The 27,683-nt window shown below is 41.8% G+C and overlaps 1 protein-coding gene across 1 annotated transcript in view; it reads left to right on the forward strand.

Annotated features, from left to right (window-relative positions):
* LOC149121616 (uncharacterized) overlaps positions 1–25,551 on the forward strand; it is a 32,621-nt gene extending 7,070 nt beyond the window's left edge. Inside the window, exons 2-4 of the mRNA XM_089316568.1 lie at positions 18,208–18,334; positions 18,578–18,670; positions 21,718–25,551. Coding sequence (XP_089172694.1) covers positions 18,208–18,334; positions 18,578–18,670; positions 21,718–23,381 — 1,884 coding nt within the window. The 3' untranslated portion in view covers positions 23,382–25,551. The remainder of the gene's footprint in view (positions 1–18,207; positions 18,335–18,577; positions 18,671–21,717) is intronic.
* Positions 25,552–27,683: the final 2,132 nt, after the last annotated feature.

The raw sequence follows: 27,683 nt of genomic DNA on the forward strand, positions 1-27,683 counted from the left end.
AGGTGGAGAAAAGTTTATGGAGTGGGTTTTCCAAAGTGAAATGGAATTCTGGCCTGGACATCTTTGAGATCATGATTAGCAGAGTGGGGAAATTCTTAGCTATCTCCATTCACACCTTTTTCTTTTGTGTTCAATGTATTCCTCCCTTACATAGTGCTCTGTGCTCTCCTTCTGTTGCACACACACAAGGCTTGTCTGTGATTGAGGCTGTTTGTGTACCACTGCAGTATCTGGAGTTGCCTTTGTCTCCCTCTCTAATCAGAAACTCAGATGCAAAGTGGGGAGGGGACTGTCACCCTGCCACACAGGGTTTGGGCCCCTTGCTCCTTTACTTTTCCTCAGTTCAGGAGCAGCCTTAAACAGAGCTGTACTGGGTAGTATTATTTCTTTTGGATTTGAATGTTTGGATAGCAAAAGAAATAAATATTTTTTTCTTATAGAATGGATTGAGGAGGCACTACATAAAGTCAGCAGCAACTTTCTTGGCTCCTGTTACATGTCAAGATGAGTCAGAATATTTAGGGCCATTTGTTAATTTTTTTAAAAAATTAAAAATATTTATTTATTTGAAAGGCAGAGTTAGAGAGAGAGCTAGAGAGAGAGAGAGATGTAAATCATTTATCCACTATTTCACACCCCTAATGGCCACAACAGCTGGGGTTGGAGCTGGATTAAAGTCAGGAGCCAGTATCTTCTTCCACATTTCCCATGTGGGAGTAGGAGCACAAGCACCATCCTTTGCGGTTTTCCTAGGCGCATGAAGGAGCTGGATCAGAAATAGAGCAACTGGGACAAGAACTCATGCACAATATGGAATAGCAGCATCACAGGCAATGGCTTTCCCACTATGCTCTACTGTCTGTTTTTAAAATTATTTTTATTTATTATTATTATTATTTATTTTGTTTTATTTTCTTGGAGTTAGAGAGATGCAGAGGCAGAGAGAGAGGGAGAAAGGTCTTCCATCTTCTGGTTTACTCCCCAGATGGCTGCAATGGCTGGAGCTACCCCAAACTGAAGCCAAGAGCTGGGAGCCTCTTCCAGTTATCCCACATGGGTTCAGGGGCCCACAGACTTGGGTCATCTTCTACTGCTTCCCCAGACCTTAGAAGAGAGCTGGATCAGAAATGGAGCAGCCGAGACTCAAAGCAGCACCCATAAGGGATGCCAGCAATGCAGGCAGCAGCTTTTCCTGCTAGGACACAGTACCAGCCCCTCTATTGCCTGTTTTATGGAAATATATGTTTAAGGGATATTAGAAGGCCATTCAGGCCCTTCCTACAAAACATTTTGCAATAATGATTGACAGTCTACAAGACTGGTTTGAAAGGGAGAGAACTGCAGGGACAGAGAGGCAGTGATATTGAAAGGGTATGAGGAACAAGGGAAGGCAGGAAGGCCAGAACAAATCTGGAAAAGTACTCCAAAGAATAAAGTAATAGGACACAGGTTATTTGTGCAGATTGCCAAAATGAACCATTTCTATTTTAGGGTTTTCCTTTTTTTAAATTAGAGATAATTTCTAACATAATTTGTGATATACTTGACTCACTTTTCAGTTTTCTTCTTACAGATAAGATGTGTTTATAAGATGTAGAGGGGATGGTACTGTGGCACTGGCACCCCATATGGGCACCAGTTCTAGCCCCAGCTGCTAATCTTCTGATCAAGCTCTCAGCTATGGACTGGGAAAATAGTAGAAGATGGCTCAAGTACTTAGGCCCCTTTACCCAAGGGAGGACAGAGAAGAAGCTCCTGGCTCCTGGTTTCAGACCAGTGCAGCTCCATCTGTGAGAGCCATTTGGGGAGTGAACCAGCAGATGGAAGACTTTTATCTCTGTCTCTTCCTCTCACTGTCTATAATTTGACCTTTCAAATAAATAAAAGGTGAAAAAATAAGATATAGAAAAGTACTGTAATTCAATGCAATAGAACACTCCTAAATATGCAGTTAGCATTAAATTTTTGTTGAGAAAGGGATGAGCTTGGCTTTATGTGTGTCTTGCTTAGAGCAGAATTTTTATGACTAATGATAGGATTAAGAGTCAAAGGTCTGTACTAGTTGATAGAATTAAAAGGCAAGAATATTCCAACATGGGAAGTGGGATACACAGCAGACTCATAGAATGGCGGATGTCCTAAACAGCACTCTGGCCTCAGAATCAGCCCTTAAGGCATTCAGATATGGCTGAAAAGCCTGTGAGAGTATTTCAGGCATGGAAAGCCAAGACACTCTGTAAAAAAAAAAAAAAAAATGAAAGATCTCCACGAGTGAGATCCCATTTGAAAGAACAGGTCATCAAAGAAGGAGGTACTTTTCTCTGAAGGGAGGAGAGAACTTCCACTTTGACTATGATCTTGTCTAAATATGATCAGAGTCAGTGAACTCAAAAGGCTTCCATAGCCTTGGCAACTCATGACTAGAGCCTAGGGTGATTACTGATGCCATAAACAAGAATGTCAAATTGTTAAGTCAACAACAGGAGTCACCGTGCACTTACTCCTCATGTAGGATCTCTGTCCTTAGTGTGCTGTACATTGAGATTTAATGCTATAACTAGTACTCAAACAGTATTTTTCACTTTGTGTTTCTATGTGGGTGCAAACGGTTGAAATATTTACTTAATATATGCTAAACTGATCTTCTGTATATAAAGAGAATCGAAAATGAATCTTGATGTGAATGGAAGGGGAGAGGGAGCGGGGGATGGGAGGGTTGTGGGTGGGAGGGAAGATATGGGGGAAGCCATTGTAATCCTTTGGAAATTTATATTCATTATATAAAAGTTAAAAAAAATAAAATAAATAAAAAAAGAAATGAAAATGTCCTTAAGACAGTAAAAGTCATCATGACTGAGCACTGAGGAATCTATTGAAATGATTACATTTTAAAAGATTTATTTATATATTTGAAAGGTAGTGTTAGAGTGAGAAAGGGAGACACTGATCTCTCTGCTTTGTTCTCCTCCAGAATGGCTACAATGACTGGGGCTAGACCAGGCTGATCTCATAAGATAGGAGCTTCTTCCAGATATCACATGGGTTCAGGGGCCCAAGCATTTGGGCAAGCCTTTGCTGCTTTCCCAGACACATTAGCAGGGAGCTGGATAAGTTTGGATCATCAATATCTATGACATCTTCCTTGCAGTACAAGGATATAGAACCCATCTGGCACAATTAGCATCCTATTTATGTATGGGCCAACTATAACAGCTTCCAACTCTCAACGCATGGACTAGATGGGTTCTGAGATATTGTGTTATAATAGATATTAATCCATAACTCTTGGTTTAAGCTTTTGTTAGCAGATAATGGCTGTGACTACTTTGGGTCTCTGCTTTGTCACCAGTGAAGGCATTCCGATTAACAGTAATGAGATCAACAGTCAGCAGAATGGTGTCCAGCTGAACTTAAATGGTTTTTCTATTTTATTGTTAGAATAGTGACCTCCTGCAGTACCCTGGCATCTGGATGTAGACAGTAGACATTGGAAGCCATCCCCTTTGCCAAATGGAGTATGTCAAGTTTGGGTCCATCATATATTAAGGAGGCCATAGTAGCCATTCTCTTGTTTTACTGTTCTATATCCATGGCCAAAGTCCTACTAGACAACAAGGTTTGGAGAATCACAGGCTCAAGGTGTGTAGGTGACTGTTTTTCCAGTATAGCACTGTTAATAGCCAAAATTTAATTTAACTGGCACATAGCAAGGTTCCAAGAGAGGCTATTCCTTGCATCACAGCCCTTGAGAAGTAATGGATATCATAACTGATCCAAAGAATTTAGAAGGCATATGAGCTCCACAAGTGAAGAAGTCACTGAGAGCACTAATGAGAGTGCCTACAGAATTCAATTTGACTGATTTTAGCACTTTTCATTGGAAGGGGGGCCATATAAGCTGGGCTGATTTGTAGCATCCATGACAAATAATTTTTTAAAGGAGGCATGCATTGCACCAAAACCCAGGAAGGACTAAAAGGCATTAGCATTGTATGTTCTTCAAAGGCATGTCAAATAGTCTCATTCAGGGAGGAAGTCATCAATGTGATGACTTCTTGCTCTCCTGATAAAAGCTGGGTACAGTTAAATTCTTTGCAAAAATTATGTTTGATGGCAAAGTCAATGCTCATGTATACCCTAGAAAAAGTATCTTTTCAAAGTGAAGGCAAACTAGACTGAGGAGCTGTTGGAAAAGCTTTGAGCAAAACACATTTTCCACTTTTGTAATAATTAAGACAGGTCCTGAAATCTGGTATTGTAATGCCTCCAGCTTTGTGTTTGTTGTACAAGATTGCTTTAGCTATTCAAGGTCTCCTGTGTCTCCATTTGAATTTCAGCATAATTTTTTCCAAATCTGAGAAGAATGTCTTCAGTATTTTGATTGGTATTGCATTGAATCTATAAATTGCTTTCGGAAGTATGGACATTTTGATGATATTAATTCTTCCAATCCATGAGCATGGAAGATTTTTCCATTTTTTGGTATCCTCTTCTATTTGTTCCTGTAAGGTTTTGTAATTCTCATCGTAGAGATCTTTAATGTCCTTGGTTAAGTTTATTCCAAGGTATTTGATTGTTTTTGTGGCTATTTTGAATGGGATTGATCTTACCAGTTCATTCTCAGCTGTGGCATTGCCTGTGTATACAAAGGCTGTTGATTTCTGTGCATTGATTTTATATCATGCTACTTTGCCAAACTCTTCTATGAGTTCCAATAGTCTCTCAGTAGAGTTCTTTGGATCCCCTTAATAAAGAACCATATCATCTGCAAAGAGGGATAGTTTGACTTCTTCCTTCCCAATGTGTATCCATTTAATTTCTTTTTCTTGCCTAAGGGCTCTGGCTAAAACTTTCAAACTATATTGAATAGCAGTGGTGAGAGTGGGCATCCCTGTCTGGTGCTACATCTCAGTGGAAATGCTTTCAACTTTTCCCCATTCAATAGGATGCTGGCCATGGGTTTTTCATAAATTACTTTGATTGTATTGAGGAATTTTCCTCATATAACCAGTTTGCTTGGAGTTTTCATCATGAAAGGGTATTGTATTTATCAAATGCTTACTCTGCATCTTTTGAGATAATCGTATGGTTTTTCTTCGGCAATCTGTTAATGTGGTGTCTCACACTGATTGATTTGCAAACACTGAATCATCCCTGCATACCAGGGCTGAATCCCACCTGGTATGGGTGGATGATCTTTCTGATGTGTTGTTGCATTCTATTGGCCAGAATTTTATTGAGGATTTTTGTGTCTATGTTGATCAGGGATATTGGTCTGTAATTCTCTTTCAGTGCTGCATCTTTTTCCGGCTTAGGAATTAAGGTGATGCTGGCTTCATAGAAAGAATTTGGGAGGATTCCCTCTTTTTCTATTGTTCTGAGTAGTTTGAGAAGAATTGGAGTCAGTTCTTCTTTAAATGTCTGGTAGAATTCAGCAGTGAATCCATCTGGTCCTGGGCTTTTCTTTGTTGGGAGGGCCTTTATTACTGTTTCAATTTCTGTCTCAGTTATGGGTCTGTTTAGGTTTTCGATGTCTTCCTGGTTCAATTAATGTAGGTTACATGTGCCCAGGAATCTATCCATTTCTGATAGATTTTCCTGTTTGCTGGCATACCAGTCCTTGTAGTAATTTCTGATGATTCTTATTATTTCTGTGGTGTCTGTTGTTACATTTCCCTTTTCATTTCTGATTTTATTGATTTGGGTCTTTTCCCTTCATTTTTAGTTAGTTGGGCCAATGGGGTGTCAATTTTGTTTATTTTTTCAGAAAACCAGCTCCTCCTCATTTGGCTGATTTTTTGTAATTTTTTTTTGATTCAATGCTATTCATTTCTTCTCTGATTTTAATGATTTCTCTTCTGCTATTAGTTTTGGGTCTGGTTTGCTGCAGTTTTTCTAGATCCTGCAGATGCATTGAAAGCTCATTTATTTGGTTCCTTTCAAATTTCTTGATGTAGGCACCCGTTGATATAAACTTTCCTCTTAACACTGCTTTTGCTGTATCCCATAAGTTTTGGTATGTTGTGTTGTTCTCTCCTCATTTACTTCCAGAAAGTTTCTGATTTCTCTTTTGATTTCTTCTATGACCCATTGTTCATTCAGGAGCATGTTGTTCAGTCTCCATGTGTTTGCATATGCTCTAGGCATTCCTGAGTTGCTAATTTCCAACTTCATTCCTCTATGGTCTGAGAAGCTGCATGGTATGATTCTAATTCTTTTGAATTTGCTTAGACTTGCTTTATGGCCTAGTATGTGGTCAGTCCTAGAGTAGGTTCCATGCACTGCTGAGAAAAATGTGTATTCTGGAACTGTAGGATGAAAAGTTCTGTAGATATCTGTTAGATCCATTTGGGCTATAGTGCCAATTAAATATGCTGTTTCCTTTTTGATCTTCTGTACAGTTTATCTGTCTGTTTCTGAGAGTGGAGTACTGAAGTCCCCTGTACTATTGTATTGGGGTCTAAGTCTCCCTTTAAGTCCCATAACAAATTTTTAAATAAACCAGTGCCCTATAATAAGGTGCATACATATTTATAATAGTTACATCTTCCTGTTGAATTGATCCCTTATCATTATATAAAGCCCCTCTTTGTCTCTCTTAACAGTTTTTTGTTAAAGTTTATTTTATCTGATATTACAATGGCTACACCAGCTCTTTTTTCATTTCTGTTAGCATGGAATATCTTTTTCAAACCTTCCACTTTCAGTCTGCATGCATCTTTGTTGGAAAGATGTGTTTCTTTAAGCAGCAAATAGATGGGTTTTGTTCCTTAATCCACTCAGCCAGCCTGTCTTTTAACTGGACAGTTGAGGCCATTAACGTTCAATGTGACTACTGATAAGTAGTAACTTTGCCCTGCCATTTGCCAAAGATATTTTCTAATATGTGCTTTGAACTTCCTATGATCTTTTACTGTGAGGTTTTCTTCCTTTACCTTCTTTCATATTGATGGCTGTGTTTCTGTGTTTCTGTGTGTATCACATCTTAAACATCTTTTGCAGGGCTGGACAAGTGATGACAATTTCTTTCAATTTCTGTTTGCTATGAAAGGTCTTTATTTCACCTTCATTCACAAATGTGAGCTTTGCAGGATGTAATATTCTGGGCTGGAAGTTTTTCTCTCTTAGTACTTGGGCTATATCTTGCCATTCCCTGCTATCCTGTAGGGTTTCTGATGAGAAGTCTGCTGTGAGTCTAATTGGAGATCCTCTGAGAGTAATCTGACATTTCTCTCTTGCACATTTTAGGATCTTTTCTTTGTATTTCACTGTGGTGAGTTTGATTACAACGTGTTGTGATGAGGATCACTTCTGGTCATATTTACTAGGAGTTCTATGAGCTTCCTGTACTAGGATGTCTGTGTTCTTCTCCAAACCTGGGAAGTTTTCTGCATGTATCTCACTGAAAAGGCCTTCTAATCCTTTCTCTCTCTCCATGCCTTCAGGAACTCCTAGAATGCAAATGTTGTTGTTTTTTTTTTTAATAGTATCCTGTAGATTCCCAACAATATTTGTTAGATTTCTAATTTCCTCTTCTTTTCTTTGGTTTGACTGTATACTTTCTTGTGCTCTGTCTTCGAAGTCCGGAATTTTCTCTTCTGCTTCACTCATTCTGCTTTTAAGGCTCTCTAATGTGTTTGTCCTTTGATCTATTGAATTCTTCATTTCATTATGATTTCTCATCACTATCACAGTTTCATGTTCTACTAGTTTTTCATTTCATTTTATTTCCTCCCTAAGATTTCATTTTCATGAGAGAGAAAATGTCCATTAAGGATTTCTGTAGTTCAAGAATTTGTTTTTGAGAACTTCTAAATGTTGTTTTCATAAATTTTTTGAATCCGTATCTTGCGTTTCTTCTATCTCATCATCTTCATAGTCTTGAATTAGGGTGTCTTGTTCATTTGGGGGTGTTATGATGTCTTCTTTTTTCTTGTTTCCTCAGTATCTTCATTCATTGCTTGGCATTGTGAAGATATTCTTTGGTTTCTATCTCTATTTTTTTTTTTGCTGTGGTTGTTTTTCTCTTATACATTGACTCTAGATTAAGTGGACTGTCTGCTTTTGATGGATCCTTAGAGGCTTGTGATGGGTGTGGCCACAGAGCTCTGTTCGGTTCTTCAGGGTTAATGGTGACACACCCAGGTTAGGCATGCTAAATATTCTCTTTTCTCCTTTTTTTTTTAATTCAGAAGGGAAGTAATTCCACACAGATGAGTGCAATTGAAGACAGTCATTGTCTGAGCTCTGGCCCCTGTGGGTATAATATTTGTCTGCTCTGTCACAAGGACCACCCAAAGGATCTGTGCAGTCCTCAGTGTAAGCTCACATTTCCCTGCAATCTCTCATAAGGTTGCCAAGTTTACCAAGTTTGTGGCATCTCCCGAGAGTACTCACGTCTCAGGCACTCCATGAGTTCTCCCACACACCCTCATCTTTGTTATTATTTTTCACAGTCTCAATTCATAAGCTCCACACATTCACTAGGTCCTAACCTCCTGTTATTTCTCCCCACCAGAGTCAGGTTTTTCTGTTTGGCTTAGGGCAGGCACAGCCCTGAGGTGGCATAGCTTTTATGTATATCCAGAATGGTGCCTGCTCTTTGTCTTGCTCACCTTTGTAAGGTGAGTGAGAAAAAGAATCATGTCCGTACTGGTCCCTTTTATTTTATTTTATTTTATTTTATTTTATGTTATTTTATTTATTTTTTTCTCTCCTCTAGTTAGACTGGTGGACTTTCCCCCATGGGGCTTCAAGCCTCATTCCCTCTAGGCTCTTCCTGCTGCTTCCCCACCAGTGTCTCAGGCTACTGAGGTTTCACCTCACCTCCCTTTCCAGAGCTGGTGCATAGACTTGGCAGCTGGGGTCCTGAGCCGTGGGCACCTGTGTCCTCCACATAGGTTCACCGTGTCCCACTACTTCTGGAAGAGTTTCCTCTGAAGTTTTTTCCATAACTCTTCCCTGAAACTACAGTATCTCCACTTTTATTAAACTATCTTTTCCTGGATTATCAGTGTGCTCCCTCCCTATTCCACCATCTTGGAGGACTCCTTCCCCCTGTATTCTAATAGTCCTCCCTGGTAGCTCAAGGAAGTTTTGCCAGGATCTTTGTAAAAAAGATGAAACATATTGTATTTCAGGAGAAAAGTGCTTTGTGTAGTGTCACATGATTTGTAAATACCTGGCACCCTAACTTCTGTCTAATGTGCTCCACTTTGCCACACTTAATTAAAAAACATTTATTTTTCAGATCCATTTCAGAAATTGTCACTGTCGCTCCCCCTCTTCGTGGAGGAACGACACTGGACCCTGCGCTGTTCTTTCTGTCTGCTCGGCCCTCCCCGGGTTTGCTGCTGGTTCTTTCCGGGTTGGCTACTATCCCTTCCACCTCCGTGGAAGGGCAGTTCCCCCTGGCCACATTCCCCACTTCCGCAGGGGAGCGGCACACCGCCGGCCGGCTTTCTCGGGGGCTGCACAGGTGTTCCTTCAGCTAGATGTTCCCCTTAGATGTTCCCTGGTGCATGCCGTCTCTCTCCCCCTTTATAGTCCTCCTCCGCCAATCCCAACTTGGCTGCCCACACGCCGAGTACGCTGCTCTCCAATCAGGAGCAAGTCCTACAGTTTATTGGTTGAACTGGAGGCAGCTGTGCAGAAGCTGTTTACTTCTCTCCCAGCGCCATATTGTGGGAGAGCAGATGCATAGAATAAGTCTTAATTCCAGTAACTCAGTCTAGTCCAGTTTGCTCCCCACACTCAGTCTAGTCCGGTTTGCTCCCCACAGATCCCCCTTTCTTTTTATTTTTGGCGTTGATACGCGCCTGTCTTCGGTGTCCCGCGGCACACACTCTGCTCTACTTGCTAGAGTTGCCACAGGTTCTTACAAGTCCTATCAATCAGGCAAACCGAATCCGGGTCCTCTCTTCGCCATGTTGTAAGGAGGTTTTTAGGCGCTGATGCGTGCCTGTGTTCGGTGACCTGCGGCTCATACTTTGGTCGAGCCGCCTGCTGGCGCTTACCGCCTTACTAATCAGGCAGACCGAATCCAAGCTTTCTCATTGCCATGCTGTGGGGTGACTTATTGGTGTTGATAACGTGCCTGTCTTCGGTGACCTGCGGCGCATAAGCTGCTAGCCGCCCGCAGGTGCTCACGCCTCCCTAATCAGGCAGACCGAATCCAAGCCTTCTAATTGCAGTATTGTGGGGAGGCCTTTCTGATGTTAATTCGTGCCTGTCTTCGGTGACCTGCGGCGCATAAGCTGCTAGCCGCCGCAGGTGCTCATCGCCTCACTAATCGGGCAGACCGAATCCAAGCTTTCTCATTGCCATGTTGAGGGGGGGCCTTTCTATTTCTCTATTTCTCTATCTCCGGGCATTCCTATTTCTCCCATTTTACTTCTATCTTCCAGCATTCCTATTTCTCTCATTTTACTTCTAAACTTCTGTTTCTCTTATCCCCGCGGCTTCCCGGCGCCTCGCCCTGCCGGCAGGCTCCACCCCGAGGCTACTTCTCGGCGCCTCGCCGGCTCTGAGCCGCTTCAGCCCGCACCTCTCTCATCTGCGTGGCTCGGCTTTGCGCGCACACTCCGCGATTACTCACTAGCCCTTTCGCGTCTGAACCACGGCCTCGCGCCAGCCCCGCGTTCCCTATCTATTCATGCCCCGTGCTCTCTGCACGCGGCGGCTTCCGCGAGTCACACAGCGTAGCTTGCATCTCCGCCACTAGCATTCAATCCAAGTTCCCCGGGCTAGCCTGGCGAATTCAACCCAGCTTACGTCTCCGCCCCACGATTTGACTTCCCGTCCTTTGCTCCCCGGGCTAATCAGACGGATCCCAATCTGGCTTACGTTTCAGCTTCTGGTTTCAACTTTTCGCCCCCTATTCCCGGGCTAACTTGAGAATCCCAAAGTGGCTTTCGTTTCCGCCTCGGCCTGCCCCCCGCGGCTTCAATTTCCCTAACACTTTTCTCTACCTGGTATGTTTCCCTAAGTTTTCTTCCAACAATATTCCTCCCTCATTTCTCCTGGCCTCTCCCCACAGTCCGCATCCGAGTCTGTTTGTTCTAGCTTTCACTTTCGCTTTCGACCTTAGAGATTTCTCCCAGCTTCCCCCTGTAGTCCGTATCTGAGTCTATGCCTAGGCTTTCAATAGCTTCTTCCGGCACCTTTTTCATCCGGCTTTTCCCTAGGCTGTTTGCTAGTCTCTCTCTCCGATATTTTCCCTAGGCTGTTTGCTAGTCTCTCTCTCCGATATTTTCCCAGTTCTTCCCGTTTCTTCCCTCCTAAGTTTGCTATCCGTCCTAGGTTTCCTATCCGAGTCACAGCACCATTATGTCGCTCCCCCTCTTCATGGAGGAATGACACTAAGCCCTGCCTAGGCTTCATATCCAAGTCACGGCACCATTATGTCGCTCCCCCTCTTCGTGGAGGAACGACACTGGACCCTGCGCTGTTCTTTCTGTCTGCTCAGCCCTCCCCGGGTTTGCTGCTGGTTCTTTCCGGGTTGGCTACTATCCCTTCCACCTCCGTGGAAGGGCAGTTCCCCCTGGCCACATTCCCCACTTCCGCAGGGGAGCAGCACACCGCCGGCCGGCTTTCTCGGGGGCTGCACAGGTGTTCCTTCAGCTAGATGTTCCCCTTAGATGTTCCCTGGTGCATGCCGTCTCTCTCCCCCTTTATAGTCCTCCTCCGCCAATCCCAACTTGGCTGCCCACACGCCGAGTACGCTGCTCTCCAATCAGGAGCAAGTCCTACAGTTTATTGGTTGAACTGGAGGCAGCTGTGCGGAAACTGTTTACTTCTCTCCCAGCGCCATATTGTGGGAGAGCAGATGCATAGAATAAGTCTTAATTCCAGTAACTCAGTCTAGTCCGGTTTGCTCCCCACACTCAGTCTAGTCCGGTTTGCTCCCCACAGTCACCAATTCACATAGTATTGCTTTAGAAAATTTTCCTGAGCATGTCTTCCCTTTTGCTACTAATGCTATGTTTGGAGTGTGTGACTTCAAAAAGCATATCATGAGGCCGGTGCTGTGGCACAGTGGGATAATGCCCTGTCCTGAAGCACCCACATCCCATATGGGCATGGGCTCAAGACTTGGATGTTCCACTTCTGCTATGGCCTGGGAAAGCAGTAGAATATGGCTGAAGTACTTGGGTCCTTGCACTCATGTGGGAGACCTGGAAGAAGCTCCTGGCTTTGGATTGGTGCAGCTCCAGCCACTGCAGCCATTTGCGGAGTGAGCTATTGGATGGGAGACCTCTCTCTCTCTCTCTCTCTTTCTCTCTCTGTGCCTCTCCTCTGTGTAACTTTGACTTTCAAATAAATAAATAAATCTTTAAAAAAACCAAAAAGCATATCATAAAAATTTTCCCCCTTTCAGTAATTTCTTCTTGAACAATATGCAGTATACATGCAGCTACAGAAAACTACTCTGAACCTTTATCCTGTTTTCTGAAATAGTAAAATTATATTAAACTAAATTTCATGCAATAATAAGCTTATTAAAATATAAACCAAAAGAACACAATGACCATATATAAGCCAAAATGTGAAGCACAACCATATGATCTCCAGATAATTTATTTGTATGAATCCCAGGAATTTTTTTTTAGTGTCAGCAGCTTTCCTAAGTTCTAACTGATAGGCAAAGATTGTGTTTATAGGAGCTTTTTACTAAGCTTTTAAAAAATTTATTTGTAAATATTGTATATAGAGGAGAGACCCAGAGAGATCTTCCCTCTGCTTTTTCATGTCAGAGATGGCCTCATTGAGCAGGGCTGGGACAGAATGAGGCCAGGAACCAAGATCTTCATCTGGATTTCCCACATTGGTAGCATTTGCCCAAGTATGTGGATCATCTTTCATTGCTTTGCTCAGGCCATCAGCAGGAAGCTAGATCAAAAGCAGAACAGCCAGAACATGAACCAGTGCTCATATGAGGGGCTTGCATTGCAGACAGCAGGTTTACTTGCTATGCGACAATGCTGGCCTTGTTTTAATGCAACTTCTAAATGAAATTTTGAAGTTGTATGCATTGTAGTTTGCATGTAATTCAACTTTCTGCCATACTTACTGATATGTATCAGCATTTGAAGTAAGACAAATCAGAAAACACAATGGCTTAACAAATAGCCATTTGATTTGCAGTTCTTTTATTTATTTATTTTTTGACAGGCAGAGTGGACAGTGAGAGAGAGAGAGAAATTCTGTTGGTTCACTCCCCAGTGGCTGCTGCGGCAGGTGTGCTGTGGCCCTCTTAGTATTTTTTTTGTTTGTTCTACTTAATACTTTTGGTTGAATACTGTAATCAATACACAATTCTTCTTAAGTGCTGAAACTTAACTGAAAAGTGATTGCTGTTAAATATAAGAGCGGGAATAAGAGAGGGAAGAGATGTGCAATTCGGGACATGCTCAAGCTGACTTACCTCAAACAGTAGAGTTAGAAACAAACCAGGGGATTCGAATTCAATCCCATCGAAGTGGCATGTACCAATGCCATCTCACTAGTCCCAGTGATCAATTTCTGTTCACAATTGATCGTAATGATAGGACTAAGAACCAAAGGGATCACATAAACAAGAATAGTGTCTGCAAATACTAGCTGACACTGCAAATACTAGCTGATAGAATCAAAAAGGGAGAGAATGATCCAACATGGGAAGTGAGATACACAGCAGACCCATAGAATGGCAAATGTCCTAACAGCACTCTGGCTTCATAATCAGCCCTTAAGGCATGCGGATCTGGCTGAAATGCCCATGAGAGTATTTCAGGCATGGAAAGTCAAGACACTCTGGGGGGGAAAAAAAAACCTAAATGAAAGATCTCCACGAGTGAGATCCCAGTGGAAAGAATGGGTCACCATCTTCTACTGTTTTCCCAGGCCATAGCAAAGAGCTGGATCGGAAGTGGAGCAGCCGAATCTTGAACTGACACCCTATGGGATGCTGGCACTGCAGGTGGTGGCCTTACCTGCTATGCCACAGAACCAGCACCAGAAATAGACAATTTCTAAAGTATTTGCCTTTTCAGATTTTCTTTTTCTGACAGTTGTTATCTTCTGAAAAACCCTGGGGCCTGCCTGTTGAAGAGATAGTATGTAGGCTGGCGTTGCAGCTCACTAGGCTAATCTTCCGCTTGTGGCACCAGTACTCCAGGTTCTAGTCCCAGTTGGGGTGCTGGTTGTGTTCTGGCTGCTCCTCTTCCAGTCCAGCTCTCTGCTGTGGCCTGGGAAGGCAGTGGAGGATGACCCAAGTGCTTGGGCCCCTGCACACACATGGGAGATCAGGAGGAAGCATGTGGCCCTGGCTTTGGATTGGCACAGCATGCTAGCCATAGCGGCCATTTAGGGATGAACCAACAGAAGGAAGACCTTTCTCTCTCACTAACTCTGCCTGTCAAAAAAATGATAATATGTAGCCAAGATTCACCACAAACCCAAGACACTTAAGTGAAGCCTCAATAAGTTCTCCAAGTGACTAAACTCTCATTTATGCTCCTGGAGTGATCACAGGAACTGCCCAGCTGAGTGCAGCCCATAACATGGGGTCAGAATTGCAAATCAGGGCCGGCACCATGGCTCAATAGGCTAATCCTCTGCCTGAGGTGCTGACACCCCAGGTTCTAGTCCAGGTTGGGGTGCCAGATTCTGTCCCAGTTGCTCCTCTTCCAGTCCAGCTCTCTGCTGTGGCCCAGGAGTGCAGTGGAGAATGGCCCAAGACCTTGAGCCCTGCACCCGCATGGGAGACCAGGAGAAGCACTTGGTTCCTGGCTTCAGATCAGCACGGTGCGCCAGCCCAGCCCTCATCCTGACTGTTGATGAGCAGCTTAATATGTTATCCCTCTTATTCTTTATTCATTCTATCATATTCTTTTTTCCCACTGTTCAGTGCAGAAGGAAACTAGAGGGTTTTTTTAAAGTTTCATTTATTTATTGAAAGAGTTGCAGTGAGAGAGAGAGAAAGAAAGCCTTCTATCTGCTGTCTCTCCCTCCAAATTACTGCAAAGGCCAAAAGCTGAGCTGATCCAAAGCCAAGACCCAAGAGCTTCTGGGTCTCCCATGCAGGTGTAGTGGCCCAAGGTCTTGGACCATGTTCCACTGCTTTCTCAGGACATAGCAGGGAGCTAGATTGTACATTCAGCAGGAAGGATTTGAACCAGCCTCCATATGGAATGCTGGCACTGCAGGCAGCAACTTTACCCGTTATGCCACAGTGTTGGCCTCCTGAGTTTTCTTTGAACTCCTGCCATTCACCTTCTCTCCCAGGTATGATTCTAGGCCCTCCACATGATTCTAGGAGGAAGGAAAATTAATATATCACTTGTAAGTGTTTTTTCTTCTCAAATTATTCCCCAGCTTGGCAGTACTCATTTTAGGTGTTTAATGCTAGTTTTTTTTTAAGATTTTTTTTTTATTTGTTTGAAAGTCAGAGTTACAGAGAAGCAGAGGGAGAGAGAGAGTCTTCCATCCACTGGTTCACCCCCCAGTTTGCCACAATGGCCGAAGTTGCACTGATCCAAAGCTAGAAGTGAAGAGCTTCTTCTGGGTGTCCCACATGGGTACAGGGACCCAAGGATTTAGGTCATCTTCTACTGCTTTTCCAGGCCATAGCAGAGAGCTGAATTGGAAGCAAAGCCACTGGGACTTGAACTGGCACCAATATGGGATGCCAGCACTGCAGATAGTGCTTTACCTGCTATGCCACAGTGCTGGTCCCAGTATACTAGTTAATTAAAATGGAAAAATACAGGGCTGGCTCTGTGGCTCAGTGGGTTAATGCCCTGGTCTGAAGTATCGGCATCCCATATGGGCAACAGTTTGCAATCGGCTGCCCCACTTCTGCTCCAGCTCTCTACTATGGCCTGGGAAACAGTGGAAGATGGCCCAGGTCCTTGTGCCCCTTCACCCATGTGGGAGACCCAGAGGAAGCTCCTGGTTCCTGGCTTCAGATTGGTGCAGCTCCAGCCACTGCAGCCAATTGGGGACTGAACCAGCAGATGGAAGACCCACCCCTCTCTCTGTAACTCTTCCTTTCAAATAAATAAATAAATCTTAAAAAATTTTTTAAATAGAAAAATAGACATAAAATTTGTTCTCATGAAATATGCAGAAATGAATGATGAATTTGGCATGATTGTGAAACATTACCGTCATCTTTAATAATGCAGTTTGGTCTCTTGTTTTTCTGTTGCTATAGCAAAATATATATTTGTTACACGAATTGAGTTGAAACTAAGCACAATATGCTACATTTTTGGGGTCATGTGGTCTGAATCAGTCTTTATTGTCACATAGATGATGTACTGAGCAGTGTTTTAGTGCTATCTATGAAGTTAACACTTAGCATTCTGCAAGAGGAAGAGTTACCGAGTGCTAAAGCACAAATCAGTTAAGTTTGTTTTTGAATTTTTAGAGTAATGGAGTCCTTAATACCTTTGAGAAGCTTAATTGGATTTGGGAATAGGATAAGGAATGTGTGGAGAAGAGAATCTACTAGAGGCTCATTTATTTTTTAAGATTATTTCATTGAAAGGCAGACTTACAGAGATTGGGAGAGACAGGGAGACAGAAGGAGATATCTTCTATCTACTGTTTCCTTCCCCAAATGCCTGCAATGGCTGGGACTGGACCAGGCCACAGCCAGCAGCCTGGAACTCCATCTAGGTCTCCCATATTGGTGGAAGGGTCCAAATACTCAGGCCATTTTCACTTCTCTTTCAGTCAGATTAGCAGGGAACTGGATTGGAAGTGGAGCAGCCAGGACTCAAATCCTCTGTTTACATGGCATGCCAGCAGTGATGGTGGAGGCTTAGGCTGCTGCATCACAATTCTGATGACTATTGCAGGTTCTTAAACAAATCTCTAAGCATTTTTATCAGTGAGTCACAAGTGCAGATTGTACTGCAGACATTCCCAGGTTCTCTTTTTGGGCAAATAATTCCATTGCTTTCACCTTAATTATGTATAATGTTATTTCAAATGTTTATCATTTGAATGTTTTGGGCAAGTAATTCCATTGCTTGCTTTCTTTCTTTTTTTTTTTTTTTTGACAGGCAGAGTGGACAGTGAGAGAGAGAGACAGAAAGGTCTTCCTTTTTTCCATTGGTTAACCCTCCAATGGCCGCCATGTCTGGCACGCTGTGGCAGGCGCACCACGCTGATCTGAAGGCAGGAGCCAGGTGCTTCTCCTGGTCTCCCATGGGGTGCAGGGCCCAAGTACTTGGGCGATCCTCCACTGCACTCCCGGGCCACAGCAGAGAGCTAGCCTGGAAGAGGGGTAACTGGGAAAGAATCCGGCACCTCAACCGGGACTAGAACCCGGTGTGCCAGTGCCGCAAGGCAGAGGATTAAGCTAGTGAGCCATGGAGCTGGCCACCATTGCTTTCACTTTAATTAGGTATAATGTTATTTCAATTGTTTATCAGTAGAATAATCATAGACTAGGGCAAAAGCTAATTTGTATTCTTTGTCTTACCTGTATTTTCTCTCTTACTTAAAAATATTTATTAGCTTGATAGAGAAAGAAGTTGATGGACTGAGAGATAGAGAGCTTTGACACATTAATTCACTCCCTAGATAACCATACCAAACATAGTTGGGGCAGGACTGAAGCCAGAATTAAGAAATGGAATCTAGGCCTCCTTCATTGGTGACATCACAACTGCTTCCCCAGGTCTGCATTATCTGTGAGCTAAAAACTGCCGCTGGCATTGGAAATCAAACATAGACACTCTGAGGTAGCACCAGAAACACTAAGCTTAATGTCTGCCCTGTCTTTTAATGTATTTCTTCTCTGACATATTGGAAATGATAGGCATGGTGTTTTCCTGGAAATTATCTTCTGTTCATTCCCATCATAGTTTCACTGATATTTTCTTGCCTTTTTTCCTCAATGCTTCTACATACTTCTCCTTAACCCTGCCCATTCAAGAGTCAATATTGCCCCTCTGTTAGCCTGCTGTGCAATTCCCCCTGACAGATGTGGCCTTTGTGATTTGAACCTCTTGTTTCCCTCCAGCTTAGGCATTTCTCACAGCCTGTAGATCATGGGTTTGACTCTGTTGAATGCTTCTGTGTGGATTTCTAAACACTCAACAAGTCTAATGAGAAACCATATCCTTTCTTTTTTCCTTTGTATCCACACACAACTGTCGGTGTTTATTTTGTGACAGAATTAATATGTTGACTGGAAATGTAATATTACAGGTGATGATAGCATTTGAAGACCTGGCTGTGTACTTTACTTGGGAGGAATGGCAGAAAATGAACAATGCTCAGAAAATCCTGTACAGAGATGTGATGCTGGAGACCTACAGCAGCCTGTTCTCCTCGGGTGAGTAACACCCATCACATACCCAGTGATAACATTTTCTTGCTATTTGACAAATAAGGGAACACTTTATAATGTTTAATATTGGGCTGGTGTAGAATTGGAGTCCAGGAATGATCTGAATATCTACCCTCTAATAAAAGATTCAAATTGGAACATTTGTTGCATAGCTCCTGGACCAAGCTGTAGTCCTTTAAATAACCCAAGATAGTGATTTCACAAAGTCTTACATGTTTCCATTAATAGGGCACTGCATTACCAAACCTGACTTGATCTTCAAGTTGGAGCAAGGAGCAGAGCCATGGATAGTGGAAGAATGCCTGAATCAGAGCCTTCCAGGTCAGTCTGCACATAAGAGAGAGGGAGACCAAGGCAGAAATTGTGCAGATGGTGACTGGTGCTCTTTCCATGAATTTTTCTCAAGCCTTACTCCTGATGACAGCTGGTTTTGTGCATCAGACACAGGCATTCTAGAGTATTTAGTGATACCAGTGTCTTTCTAACTTTTGTTCTTAGTGAAGATGTTCTTTGAATAAAAAAAATCCAGTCATTTTCTGATGTTACTAAGGCTTTTATCTAGGTTTGAGAATTCCCCAAATTCTAACTTGTCCTTCTCTAAACTTTCATACCTTTTCCTTCATGCACTTATTAGTTCCTTCAGTGCTTGTTAATTAGGCAATGTACAGAAACTTGTTTTTAAGATTAATGTTTCTTTTTTTTTAAAGATTTATTTATTTATTTGAAAGTCAGAGAGAGAAGAAGGAGAGGGAGAGAGAGAGGTTTTCCATCCACTGGTTCACTTCCCAATTGGCTGTCATGGCTGGAGCTGCACTGATCCAAAGCCAGGAGCCAGGAGTTTCTTCCAGGTCTCCTACATGGGTACAGGGGTCCAAGGACATGGGCCATTTTCTACTGCTTTCCCAGGCCATAGCAGAGTGCTGGATCAGATGTGGATCAGCTAGGACTTGAACTGGTGCCCATAAGTGATGTTGGCAATGCAGGTGGTGGCTTTACCTGCTATGCTACAACGCTGGCCCCCAGAAACTTATTTCTAACTCATTGCTCAAATTGAGTACCCACTCATGATTTTGCCCAGGAATAGAACTTTCTCAGGACGGAATCAATACATGTGAACTCTCTCTCTTAGTCTCTTGCCTCTCAAATAAATAAGAAAATTATAGTTTGTTGGAAACATTTGAGGAGTGAGCTTATAGCTGGCAAACCTCTGTTCAGTCTTTCTTTATCTCTCATTCTGTCTCTGACTCTCAAGTAAGTAAATGAGTAAATGCTAAAATATGGTCATGGGGCTGGTGCTGTGGTGCAACGAGTTAACACCCTGGCCTGAAGTGCTGGCATCCCATATGGGCACCAGTTCAAGACCCAGTTGCTCCACTTCCAATCCAGCTCTCTGCTATGACCTGGGAAAGCAGTAGAAGATGGTCCAAGTCCTTGGACCCCTGCACCCAAGGGAGACCCAGAAGAAGCTACTGGCTCCTGGCTTCAGATCAGCACAATTCTGGCTATTGAGGCCAATTGGGGAGTGAACCATTGGATGGAAGACCGTACTCTCTCTTTGCCTCTCCTCTCTCTGTGTAACTCTGACTTTCAAATAAATAAATAAATCTTTCAAAAAAGATGGTCATGAGTAAGCCTCTGTGCTGTGACCTCAGAAATTATGAAGCTAGGAATGACACTGTGCTGCAGTGTGTTAAAGCTCCAGCCTGCAGCACTAGCATTGCATATGGGTGCCAGTTCAAGTCCCAGCTGGTCCTCTTCTAATCCAGCTCTCTGCTAATGCACCTGAGAAAGGAGCAGAGGTTGGCCCAAGTCCTTGGTTCCCTGTACCTATGTGGGAGACAAGAAAGACACTCCTGGCTCCTAACTTCATCTTGGCCCAGTATTGGTTGTTGTGTCCATATGGAGAGTGAACCACTTATCTCTGTCTCTACCTCTCTCTATAATTCTAGCTTTCAAATAAATAAAGTAAATCTTTGAAAAAAGAAATCATAAACTAAGCATGAATTTATATAAAACATGAAAATAAGTGATCCTAGACTAACCAAGAAAGTAATGAGATTTTGAGACCCAGGTCAAGTAGCCTCGTGGGTCTATGTTGAGTGGTTCAGATTTCTTTAAGGGTGGAGTTTGAAGTATGATTTCTCTCCTATTTTTCAGTATCATTGAAAAATATGCAAACAAAAAGATGAGAAATGCATAGGAAATGAATCTTTCTGTGCAAATAGGAGGCAATTGATCAAAAGCCTCCAGAAATTCAAATTATCACACAGGAATGTTTATAGAAAGAATTTAGAGGAGGTAACCAGCACTGATGATTTCAGAATGAGCTAGAAAACGCTTTTAAAGAAGATGAGCACATCCCAGTTTGCAGAAACACATTCTTCAAACTGATTGGAAGTGTTTAACCACAGTGGTATATTGTGACTTTTCTCTACCTGTTGTACTTCTGAGAAGCTGAAGGTGTTGGGTGTCCTTAGGAATTTGGGGAAGCTGTCCTAGAGTAGAGACAAAGTATTTTTTCATTTGAAAAATCCCACAAATGATGTTTACCTGGGAAGACTGAAAGTAAGACAATCATAGATTCCAATCATACTCCTTAAATGTTGTCTTGCTGAAAGTACAGGAACATTTCACTCTTCTCCACCTACAAGTAAGTGATCAGTAAAACTTTTTCATGTTTATATTTGAAATATCAGAGAAGCACAAAACACACAGTTTTTATAAAAATAAACTGGAGAAAAAGGACAGGGAAAATGGTTGCTAGGTAGTGGGTGAATATCTTTATTAAACATTTGTCCATTCTTTAGAATACTTTATAGTTATTTCATCTTTGTGAAAGGCAGAGTGATAGTGAGAGGAGAAAGAGAGAGAAAGAGGTCCTCTCTTAGCTCACTTCCCAGATGCCTGCAACACTTAGGTCTAACTAGTCTGAAGCCAAAACTCTAGAATTCATCTAGTCTTCCCTGGTATCTCACAGGTTCCCAGGCACATGAACCATTATCTACTTCCTCCCTGTTTACATGGGTAGAGAGCTGTACTGAAAGCAGAGTAGCCAGGGCTGAAACTGACACTGTTTTGAGATGCAGGGATCACACACATCATAACACAAATGAAATTCTACTATCCTTGAAAAATTCTCATAGTAAAAAGAATCATATTTCAACATTGGGAAACCTCATGGTACAATTTAATGTATTAATTTATTAAGGAGAAAAGCCATATAATGGTCATAAATAAGTACCTCATACTGATTTTGTGAAAATATTATGCTGCTTGGATAACAAGTAACTTCATTCCCTTTGCATGAGTATGCCAGGAGAAATAGTTACATGTGATTCAGTAACATGATTGCTTTTTCCTCATTTCAGTGGTCATGGAAAGGGATTACCTGATTAGGATCAACCAGGAAAGTCATGACAAAAATCTGAATCAGGATTTTATGAAAAATAATAAGACATCAGCTCTCAAGAGAGTTGAATTAAGAAAAACACATAGTTTAAATTCAAGCCATATTCCAACACTGATTATTAAAAAAGGAACCTATACAGGATTGAAGCCTGAGGAATGCAGTAAATGTCACAATGTGTATCCCCCCAGTGGGCCTGATCAACTACAGGCTGGAGAGAAATTTGATAACACCAAGATACCCAGAAATTCTCTCCAGTTCTGTGAGCCTCTTGGTCAGCATGACAATATTCACATCATGAAGCAGCCATTTGGACCCACTGGACAAGCAAACGTCTGCACAAGAAAGATGTTTTATAAATCTGAGAGGATTCATATGGCAGAAAACTATAATAAATCAACTGTCACTTTTGGAAAAGCAACTCAAATAGAAAAAGCTAAACATGAAAATTTTGGCCTCAATATGCACCAACAAACCCACACAAGAGAGAAAATTTATAAGTACATTAGGTATGTTGAACCTGTCATTCACCAGTCACATCCTGCAATAAATCAGAGAATAAATACAAGGGGAAAATGCTACACATGTAAACCTTGTGGAAAATCACTCAGTTTTAATTCACCTTATGAATGTAATGACTGTAGAAAAGCTTTTGGACAAAAGTCAGTCCTCAGGAAACATCAGCATATTCACACAGGGGAGAAGTCTCATGAATGTAATGACAGTGGAAAAGCCTTTACACAAAAGTCACACTACATAAATCATCAGCAAATTCACACAGGAGAGAAACTTCTTGAATTTAATGACTGCGGAAAAGCCTTTACACAAAAGTCACAAGTCATAAACCATCAGAGAATTCACAGAGGGGAGAAACTTTATAAATGCCTTCATTGTGGAAAAGGCTTTCTGTGGAAGTCAGTCCTCATAGTACACCAGAGAATTCACACAGGGGAGAGACCCTATGAATGTAATGACTGTGGAAAAGCCTTTGGACAAAAGTCAAACCTTATAATGCACCAGAGAATTCACACAGGAGAGAAACCTCATAAATGTAATGACTGTGGAAAAGCCTTTGTGCAAAAGTCAGACCTCATCATACACCAGCGAATTCACACAGGGGAGAAACCTCATAAATGTAATGACTGTGGAAAAGCCTTTGGGCAAAAGTCAGCCCTCATCAAACACCAGCGAATTCACACAGGGGAGAAACCTCATAAATGTAATGAGTGTGGAAAAGCCTTTGGACAAAAGTCAAACCTCATAATGCACCAGCGAATTCACAGAGGGGAGAAACCTCATAAATGTAATGAGTGTGGAAAAGCCTTTGGACGAAAGTCAAACCTCATCATACATCAGCGAATTCACACAGGGGAGAAACCTCATAAATGTAATGACTGTGGAAAAGCCTTTGGGCAAAAGTCAAACCTCATAATGCACCAGAGAATTCACACAGGGGAGAAACCTCATGAATGTAATGACTGTGGAAAAGCCTTTACACAAAAGTCAGAACTCATGATACACCAGCGAATTCACACAGGGGAGAAACCTCATAAATGTAATGACTGTGGAAAAGCCTTTGGGCAAAAGTCAGAACTCATGATACACCAGCAAATTCACACAGGGTAGAAACCTCATGAATGTAATTACTGTGGAAAAGCCTTTACACGAAAGTCACACCTCATAAACCATTAGCAAATTCACACAGATCAGAAGCCCTATGAATATAATGACTATGGGAAAGCCGTTGGATGAAAGTCAGACCTCCTCATACATCAGTGAATTCACACAGGGCAGAAACCTCATGAATGTAATGACTGTGGCAAAAACTTTTTATGAAAGTCACACCTCATATCACACTGAAGAATTCACACAGAGGAGACCCATGAATGTAATGACCAGGGGAAAGCCTCTTGATAAAAGTCAGTCCTTTGGAAACATCAGAGAATTCACACAGGGGAGAAACCTCATGAGTGTAATTACTGTGGAAAAGCCTTTGGACAAAAACCTCATATCATAGAAGAGAATTAACACAGGGTATAAAACTCATGAATGGAATAACTGTGGAAAAGCATTTAGCCATAAGTCAACCCTCATCGTGCATCAGAGAATTCACACAGGGCAGAAACCTTATGAATTTAATGACTGGAAAACCCTTTGGACAAAAGTCAAACCTCATAATGCACCAGAGAATGCACACAGTGTTGAAACTTCACGAGTATAATGACTGTGGAAAAACTTTTGGTTCCAACTCCAAACGCATCAGAGGATTCACCCAGAGAAATAATCTTATAAATGTAATGACTGCAGAAAAGCATTTGTCTATAAATTATACCTCATATCAAACAGAATTCACACAGGGCATAAACCTTATGAATCTAATGAGTGTGGAAAAGCCTTCATAAATCATATGTTATAAATCATAGCTCATATCACACCAGAGACTTCACACCAGGGAGAAACTTCATGAATGCAATGACTGTAGAAAATTTCTTGGGAATAAGTCACATCTCAGAATGCATCAGAAAATTCACATGAAGAGAAACCTTTTGAACATAATGACTTGGAAAGCTTTTTCCCATAATTCAGCCCTCATTGCACATCATCTAATTCATATGGGGGAAAACCCTTTGGATATAATGCATATGGAAAAGCTTTTATCCTCAAGTAACACCTCATAAAACATCAGAATTCACATCGGGGAGAAACCTTATGAATGGAATGAGTGTTGGAAACTGCCAAAATCACATAATATAACAGCAGAGAATTTAGTACATGGTGGAAATCTTGTAATAAATGTGAGAAAGACTTTTTTCAGAAGGAATACCTCATAACACATGCAGTTCAAACGAGGGAGAGAACTTGAATATAATGAATGTGAAGGACTTTTTCCAAAATCAACATAACCATGTGACAGAGCCTTTTAATGGAAATCCCATAAGGAAGAAAGTTGGGGACCAGCGCTGTGGCACAGTAGGTTAAACCCTGGCCTGAAGTGCCAGCATGCCATGTGGGCACTGGTTCTAGTCTCAACTGCTCCTCTTCTGATCCAGCTCTCTGCTATGGCCTGGGAAAGTGGTAGAAGATGGCCCTGCACCCAGGTGGGAAATCCAGAAGAAGCTCCTGACTCCTGGCTTTGGATCTCTGTAGCTCCAGCCATTGCATCCATCTGGGGAGTGAACCAGTGGATGGAAGACCTCTTTATGCTTCTCTGTCTCTCTGTAACTGTCTTTCAAATAAATAAAGTAAATCATTAAAAAGTGAAGAAGTTCAGAAATATTATTAGTGTGACAAAAAGCCATTTGTCAGAAATCGATCATTATACATCAGAGAATTCACATAAGGGGTTTCTTAGGAGTGTAATGAATGTGGAAGTATATTTCCATGGAATTCAGGCTTGAATAAATATGCAACTCAAAAAAGGTGATATCCTTCCAATGCAGTAGATTTGAACAAACCATAGCCAGAAATTAAACATCAGGCTGGCACCGTAGAGCAGTAGGTTAATCCTCCCCCCGCAATGCTGACATCCCATATGGGTGCCAGTTCTTATCCCAGCTGCCCCTCTTCCAGTCCAGCTGTATGTTGTGGCCTGAGAAAGCAGTAGAAGATGGGCTAAGTGCTTGGGCCTCTGCACCCACATGGGAGACCAGGAAGAAGCACCTGGCTCCTGGCTTTGGATTAGTGCAGCTCTGGCCATTGCAGCCATTTGAGGAGTGAACCCACAGAAGGAAGACCTTTCTGTCTCTCTCACTGTCTGTAACTCTACCTGTCAAATAAATAAATAAAAATCTTAAAAAACAAGAAATTAAACATCAACAAACAAGAGAATTCAAATAGTAAAATGTCAATTTAATGAATGTGAAAAATTCTTCTGCCATTAATCAATTCACATGAAGAGACTCAGAAATGAGAAAACATACATGCATAGGAAAGTCAGGTACCATACATCATCTCTCAATGGTTACCTGACAACTCACAGAAAGAAAAAAGCCTATGACTGTATTGTAATGGGAAATACCTTTATTATTAGGTGACCTTCCACAAAACATAGCAAGATTACAGAGAGAAGTCCCTGAAATATAATTTGTCTGGAAGAATTCTTTGGTGGAATCACACCTTAGTAGGTATTGGGCAGTTTTCATGATGAATTGTGACAGAGAGTGGTTAACCGTTCTTCAGACATTTTTCTCTTATACAACCTGCAGTTTTGGTTTCTCATTGAGAGTGGGATCAAGTATATGAATTGAACTGTGCTCTCTTGTGTAAATTTTGTTAATAAATATTTCAAAGTTGAGTAACAGTTATTGCAACAGTTATTTGGAATACCATCTTCATCAATTACAAAGTTATTTGTTTATAGCTGCTTTGTTGGCCACCCAGGATTCTTTCCCCACATTATTGTAGTGCAAATCATAGGCATATGAAGTGACACATGTTCCAGCCATAATAGTGTACCCTGACCCTGGATAATAAGTGTTGTGTGCAGCACAAAGGAATGCGTTTGTGGTGACCTATATACCCATGAGAAATTTGAACTTATCTGTGTGCACATCTGGATTAGACTCCACTATCCAAGGTCTATTTGAATATGCAAGTAGATGTTGTCCCACACATCACCCTCATTCTTTAAAGGGACAACCTCAAACACTATAAGTTGCAATACTCATCTGAATTTTCCTGTATTACTGAGTGCATAATACCCTTTTCGTTCATGATCCCCCTATTCTACATGTCTTCATTCTATTCCTAATTGCCTTGAGACAAGAACATGCAATGAAGTCTGTCCAGGTGGTACCCATTGCAACAGAGAAGCAGGAGCATAAATGTAGTACACTTTTAAAAAAAAAGATTTATTTATTTATTTGAAAGAGTTACACAGAAAGAGCAGAGGAAGTGAGAGAGGGAGAACTTCCATCCAATGGTTCACTCTCCAATTGGCCACAATGGCCAGAACTGTGCTGATACAAAGCCAGGAGCTTCCACCGGATCTCCCATGTAAGGTGCAGGGGCCCAAGGACTTGGGCCTTCTACTATTTCCCAGGCCATAGCAGAGAGCTTGATTGCAAGTGGAGCAGCCGGGTCTTGAGCCAGCACCCATATGAAATGCCGGTACTTCAGGTCAGGGCGATAACCTGCTGTGACACAGCACTGGCCCCTGTAGTGCACTTTTGTATTAATTTAACTTTACTATAATTTTTATAACCTTTTATTGTTGTATTATTCCCTGCTCCTACAGGTGGCTCTCATTTTTACAGAAAATGTGTGTTTTTATCCCTTCCAATTGACAATGTCATTGCTTGATTTATATAAACCTGATGTACATTCAGTTAATTCCTCAGGATCCCCTCAGGAGGAACACTTTTCCTAGGTTGCATGGCTATCCCATGATAACAGGGCTACAAATGCTATGATGCATCTAGTTGCAGTAGCTCTTTTATTTCCTATCTAGATAATAGCTGTGCAAGTAATCCATTCCACCTCCATTACTACCCATTAGAAACAGCTCTTCATCCCTGTTTAAGTCCCCATGGCTTCTTACAAGTGTTCATCAAATTAAGTCTTATATAAACAGATTTAATAGAAAATGAATGGTGTGTCTGCTGGTAGTTTCAGTGAGGTTGAATGATTTGCTGGACTGCTGCTTTGTCTGGGTTATCTTTCATATTACTTAGAACTAATTTTTCACAATATTACTTGCCTGAGCACTTTTTCTAGGCTCTCAGCTAAACAGGTGTTTGAAGACTAGATTTGCTATTAATTCTCATAGTACAACTCATTAAGGACAGAGGTCCCAATGGGGAGCACAGATCCTTATGTGGTCCTTGGGACAGAGTAAATATTATACACACTTGATTTAATGCTCAGGCACTGGGCTCCATCAAGGAGAAGAGCTCAGTGGAACAGAATATAACTCCCTTCTGATTAAAA

Source organism: Oryctolagus cuniculus, chromosome 16 (assembly GCF_051225735.1).
Source record: "Oryctolagus cuniculus isolate XC-2025 breed Fujian yellow rabbit chromosome 16, ASM5122573v1, whole genome shotgun sequence".
Taxonomy (NCBI): domain Eukaryota; kingdom Metazoa; phylum Chordata; class Mammalia; order Lagomorpha; family Leporidae; genus Oryctolagus; species Oryctolagus cuniculus.